This window comes from Clytia hemisphaerica, unplaced genomic scaffold (genome assembly GCF_902728285.1).
Source record: "Clytia hemisphaerica strain Z4C2 unplaced genomic scaffold, Clytia hemisphaerica genome assembly, whole genome shotgun sequence".
Lineage (NCBI taxonomy): Eukaryota > Metazoa > Cnidaria > Hydrozoa > Leptothecata > Clytiidae > Clytia > Clytia hemisphaerica.
The window spans coordinates 230565-237203 of record NW_027103555.1 but is presented as its reverse complement, the minus strand read 5'-3'; the positions used below and the strand labels follow the sequence as shown (position 1 = coordinate 237203).

General features: G+C 34.1%; 1 protein-coding gene across 1 annotated transcript in view; it reads right to left on the bottom strand.

The window, feature by feature from the left end:
- The window catches only part of LOC136800438 (patatin-like phospholipase domain-containing protein 7), a gene marked incomplete in the record, with an annotated part of 54397 nt that overhangs the window by 18167 nt on the left and 29591 nt on the right, over positions 1–6639 (bottom strand). Inside the window, 3 exon segments of the mRNA XM_067057096.1 lie at positions 1514–1566; positions 2016–2079; positions 2176–2288. Of these exon segments, the coding sequence (XP_066913197.1) occupies positions 1514–1566; positions 2016–2079; positions 2176–2288 (230 nt within the window).

The following is a 6639-nucleotide window of genomic DNA, read 5'->3' as shown; positions in this document are numbered from 1 at the left end:
GTACTGAAGTTGGCCTTAAAATTTACTTGAAATCCAAACTTAATTTCCACCAAATTTAGAATATTTCATGTACTTTCCAAATTTGTGCTCTATCGAGCTTTAAAAACAGTTATATACCTTAAAGGAAGAAATTTTGGCGGAAAGAAAATTTGGCGGATTTGGCGGATTTGGCCAGAATCCGCCAAATTAAGTTCCCGCCAAAATTCAAAAATTATTTTTTCCACCATCCGCCAAATTAAATTCCCGCCAAATTAAATTCCCGCCAAATTTATTTTTTTCGTCCATCTGCCAAATTAAATTCCCTCTAAAAAACTTTTTCGGCCATCCGCCAAATTAAATTCCCGCCAAAATTTCTTCCTTTAAGGTATTTTTCTTATCTAATATCAATATTTTGCCAAAAATACCCCCACAATGGCTAAAACTGAACTCTTGTTATATTTATTTTCCAAGGCTTTAGCAAAACTAATTGCCTGCCAAAGTTGATTGTGTTTGATTTTGCTTGATTGGGTTTGATTTTGCTTGATTGGGTTAGTATTTTATCTAATGTCATTAAAGTCTGTCATCTAAAAAAGTATGTGGATACTTTATTTTTCAAACAATTTCTCAGCACCAAGTTATGCTAAGGTAGATAGTTAAACACCATTGGAAAGATATATTAGAGATGAACAATCTAAATGATTAAAGGTTTTTGAAATTTGAGATATATACTATGAAGAAAAATGAAAGAAGATTAAAAAAATGAGGAATTTGACTTTTTGCTTGATATGACGTGACACTTACTATAATATATATACCTGGCACAGAATTTACAGCCAAATTTATCAAAATAGCATATATACCTTGAGCTCTTTTATCTGATTTCGTTTAATTTTGGATATTGTATTGTTGTTTTTTTTGCTTTATCTACCAGGTGCTAACATCTTAATATTTCTTTAAACAATCAAAGATAATACGCAACTAATCCACACTGGGACCGTTCATTTTTAGGTGACAATAAAGCTTTTTTCTAGCCCCGTTCTATTTATTGCACTCTATTTATAACAAGGATGGGTAACCTGGCATAACTACCTGTTAAGTATGGGCTGAACCTAAGGTTCTGTTTTTGACGTTCCCGAGTCTCTGAAAAAGTCAAAAAAATCTCTAGAAGAATCTAAGAATCACTTTTCCGATCTGACATTCTGCAACCGCAGTACTTCCCGGTCGTTTAATATGATTATTTCATCTATGAATAATCGAACAATATGCGAAATTTTCGACTCTGAGTCGTCTTGTTCATTTTTTCTTTCGTTCTGTAATAATTTTTCAGTTTCTTCTAGGTTCCCCATTGTATTAGAGAAATCTATTTTTTTTTTGTAAGGGGTTATCCTGCTGTGTTGCAGCGAAAATATATTCAATTCAATTCAATTCAATTCAATTCAATTCAATTCAATTCAATTCAATTCAATTCAATTCAATTCAATTCAATTCGTATGATTGTTGGAAAAAATGTGTTTTAAATGTTAGAAAATAGTACCTCAATTTGCGTCTCACCAAAGGTTGATTGAATTTCATTGTTAAATGCTTTACCTGCAAACAAAGAGCACATAAAACAAGAAAGTTAAGAGGGTCAAAACTAGTCTACACAATAGACAGATCCAGGCTTTTAGGCCTTACTCTTGGTCTATAGGCACTGCTATAGGCGGCCACTAGTGATCCCCACCGGGAATTGCTTATTAATAGGTTTAAACATATAATAGACAACATTCACAAAAGATGTTTATCAATAGAGGTTTTAAATAAAAGAATGTTTAAAACACAGCTGATTGGCTTAGGTTTCGAAACTCTCTATTATTTCATTAAAACCTCAGTGCGCATGCGATTTATCTGGAGAATTTCAATATTCAAAACAAGAGCAGTGCTCACAGCCCGAAGAGTAGGAGTTTTACGCTCGAAACGAAGGAAGATATGACGTAGCCTAGGTCAAAACACAATCGTACCAAAGACAAGCCCCTAGCGCAAGTATGACACTTACTTACCGGTAAAAAGCGAGGTGTAAGGGTAAGTCATATCGAGCAGTTTCCTCCACATTGATGCCATTTTCTGAAAACAAAATGCAAAATGATAAAAGGTGACATCAGAAGAAAGAGAAAGCTAGCTTCCCAGGTGGTTAAAAGTAACGGTATAAAAAAAGCTTACCAAACAGCCCTCTCTGGCACGTTGAGTAGTCCTCACAATAGATCCATGCTCTGCATAAATAGCACCAATAAAGGCACCCATGCTCGTACCTCCCACACGGTCAATCGGTATTCCTGAACGTGAACAGAGAAAAAGGAAATTATAGCACAATCTTGAAAGTAATTGATCTTCCCATTTTTTTCAATTTTTCTTTTTGATTGTGACTCTACTCAAAAAATCGGATTCTAATTCAAACTTTATTAAAAAATAACAACTTGTTGTCGTTCTACTGCCAATCATAGTGGGACCTTAAACACAAAGTAGAAAGACCAATTATCATTAAAAAATTCAGTTGAGATTTTTAAGCGCAATCGAAATAAAAGTAAACCTAACCGAGAATGGGAAGTCAGTTACGATGTTGAAAGGGTTTAATAGTTGAAGGATTTTCAATTGAAGGATTAACAAGCAACACGCTGAATGGACCTACCTGATGATGAAAGTTAGAAAGCAATGCGAAAAGAAAAATGAAAAAAATCAGTCAGAAAATATAGCGTTTAGCGAAAATACACAACGCAATAAATTCATCATTGATTGTTGATGGGGGGAGAGGGAAGGGTTGTAGGGAAATGATAAATAGGAAGTTGTGGTTGCAAAAATCAGTTTTATTGACAATTAAATCATGCTTGATGGTGAGCATTGTTATCAATAATGTTTTTGTGTGAAAAACATAGAAATACAAGGAAAAAATCCAATGAAAATCTGCAATTTCTCAAAAATCGAACTCGGCCATGTTTTGAGCATTGCAAATACGCATCTTTGAGCAAAAAATCAGCAAAAACTAATGATAAAATCTCGAGAAAATGCCAAATAACCAGTTTTTCCGGCATATTTCAGGCATTTTCAGCCGAAATTGAATTATTTTCGAAAATCGGGCTCGATCACAATTTAGGTATTGACATTTTGCATCAGTGTGCAAAATTTCATGAAAAAATATAAAGTACAGCTCAAGAAATTCAAGAAATACAGTTTTTCCGGCGAAAATCGGCTGTTCCAGCGATTTTTAGAAAGTTCCGGCTTCAAAAATCAATTTTATTGAAAATTGAAACATGCTTGATGGTGGGCATTGCTATTGATAATGTTTTTGAATGAAAAACAACCAATTATATGGAAAAAGTCCAATGAAAATCCAGAAAAACGGCGATTTCCGGCATTTTCGGCCGGAAAAAATTTTTTCTCAAGAATCGGACTAGGCCATGTTTTGGGCATTGTTAATACGCATCTTTGAGCAAAAAATCTGAAAAAACTAATGATGAAATCTCGAGAAAATGCCGAAAAATCAGTTTTTTCGGCATATTTCCGCAATTTTCGGCCGGAAAAATTTTTTTTTTCGAAAATCGGGCTCCGTCACATTTTGGGCATTGCCATTTTGCATCATTGTGCAAAAAATTAGAAAAAACTAATGAGCTGATCCCGAGAAAAGCTGGTAACAGACGAACGAACGAACGAACGAACGAACGAACGAACGAACGGACAAGGGTTAATTTAAAGGACTACCTTAGGTAGGTCCAAAAATTGTACAATAGCCCATAACAGAGAAGCTAGCCAAAAAGGGCGGGCTAAATCAAAATCAAGTAACTGAAAAAACTTTTAAATGCATTTCATATCTTAAGCTATCCCCTGGCCACTTAATCAAATAATGAAACCTTTAAAGTTTCTTGACTGGGATTCAGAGATGGGATTAATTAATACATTAAGTACTCATCCACAAAAACATTTAAAGCTTTTAGAGTAAAAGAGGACCTTTAATAGATATTTCTTTTGGTGATATAGAAAGAACGTGCCTTAATGGTGACACGGCGGAATTAACAGTAGAATTTCTAATTTTTTTTTGCACTCGCATGGGCGCGGAAAAAAGAGAACAAAAGTTGCTGTGTAAGCAATGTTAGGAGATGATGCCCTTTAAGCATCCACTTTCATTTGCTCATTCCTTCCTTTGCTGCATGACAACTCTAATATAATATAATATAATATAATATAATTTCTTGTTGGAAAAAAGCGCTGGGCACTCTTGTAGAAAAGTGACGTTAGATTGCTGCTACCGCTACAATGCAACAACATCTTTTCGTCAATTTATATTTTTACATGTAAAATACAAGATATATTGTACTCTTTTTAACCAATCAGATTACTGATATTTTTTGGATCGCCGATAAAATTGATTATTAATCGATTGAGCAATTCGTTACCTTTGATAGACAAGTGTAAATACAGATTTCCCTTTACATTTTTTGGTCGCCTCACGCAAGTGAAGGAGACCTTTAAATTCGGTGTTTTCTCCATACGACTCTTTTGTGAAAGTTTGGTCGCCCGATTCGGTAAATGTTCGGTAAATCGGGAAATTATTTCCCGCGTAAATTCTTGCATAAGCCGTTTTATCTCTGTTATATTGCGCCACGCAAACTTATCAGACAGTATTTGCAGTGTGTAGATTCTAATTAGCTCCGTAGTAGTTAGCACACTTGTTTTATGAAATCTAAATAACGGAGATAATTAAAAGCCTCGTGAAAGTTGTCGAAAGTTTCTACTACAAGTGCAAGCAGCAGATAATTCTTGATGTAGATTTTAAATCTACAACTACAATAATGATTCTTCAAAATTGAAATTGAAATTTATAGTTCTTCATTGATATTATTCCATTCAAACTACCACACTCGTGATGTTGTTGAAAACAAACCTCCTTTCACTAGAATCACTTTTGAGGTTTAAACATTTGGTTTTGGAAGATGGATGTGTTTGTGTTGACAAGAAAAATAAGATAGATTAGATAAGAATAAGTTTATTATTGTTTCAATTACTCGAAATCTATGATAACAGTTGATAGCATGTCCCAACCAAGATCACTCACTGCATATGGCAACCTAACCAATGTATCAATTGCATACCATGAATTTCTTAGCTACAATTAGCAGATTTGAAGTGAAGCAAAAGAACATTTATATATCACCTAAACGCTTAAGCAAGATTTGATTGATGATTCACCGTTCCAAGACGAGTAATTTTGTGTAACCATTGCAAGTATTGACTTAAAATTTCTTGAACAAACATACAACTGTCGGCTGTTTGGCAGCCAGTTTATTTCTTTTATTTCAGGCTCCTTTTTGGGCCATTTCAAGATATTGTCCAGTTGTCAACTGCAATTATTGGAGTTTATGCCCGGCTGAACAACTGTCTCCCCACTGGCATCTAGTAAAAATGAGAGTGACGTTACGTATCCTTTCTCTGGAATGGCCCTTTTGATTATTATTGTTGTTCTCCTTGCATCCATTGAAACATGGAGTTATCAAGATATTTGCTGGAGTTTTAATTACACAATGTGACATTGCACCTACATTAAAAGGAGAAATTTTGGTGGGAATTTAATTTGGCGGATGGCCGAAAAAGTTTTTTCAAAGGGAATTTAATTTAGGACCCTCCCGACGCTCCAGAAACGTCCGGAGCAAAAAGTGCCGTTTTTCTCGTATTTCGGCAATTGATCTACACCGGAACTCTGGAGCTGTGTTAAGAATCACTTTGCTCCAGCCGGGAAGAGCTCCTAAGCTTTCCAGAGATAAAAATAGTGTTTTTTTAGCTGGTCTGTAAAACTCCGGAAGTTTCCAGTGTGCCTGGAGGGTCCTTTTAATTTGGTGGTTAACTTGAAAATTAAATTTAGCGGGAATTTAATTTGGTGGATTGGGCCAAAATCATCCAAATGTAACTTTTACTGCCATTCGACGCCAAATTTAGATTATTGTTTTCTCCCCCCAAATGTTATCTATTTTAAGGCAAATAAATTCCCGTCAAATTTAATTTTTCAAGCTCGCAGCCATATTAAATCCCCTCCAAATTTTTTACTTTTGTTAAAAGATTACTTCAACTGTATTATTAGATTTACTATAATAATTTATTAAAACTTTCTAGCAACAATTTTTTATTGTACAAACAAGAAACATTCATTGATATAAGTTAAACATGATATGATTAAGTAACCGTCTTCAAACTCAAACCCTATAACTTGAATGTGTCCTTAACTCGAACGGTTTTTTTATCTCTTCAGAAAAAATTTAGGCTATTTTCACCTATATCCCTAATGTCACTTTTAAAAAATGATAACTTTCTGAAAACTTTTAAGATTTTAGGGATGACAAAAATAATATTATATTACGTATTTGTTTCTGAAGAATATTTTTCAGGTTGATTCCAATCTCATTTTATCTTTTCTAACATTAACTTAAAATCAACTTCAGTCATTTTGACATTAATGCGAGATTTTTCACATTCGCAAATCACGTGTTACACTGTTAAGCTTTTTGTCGTATACTTTTTTCAAACTTTTAAGCTCTTTAAAAAGCTATTCCATTTAGGCGACCTTCCAGCGCAGCTGGTTTATTTAGTTTCAAAAGCCGACACCATGAAAATTAGTTAAATAAAACAAAAAATCACGCTACA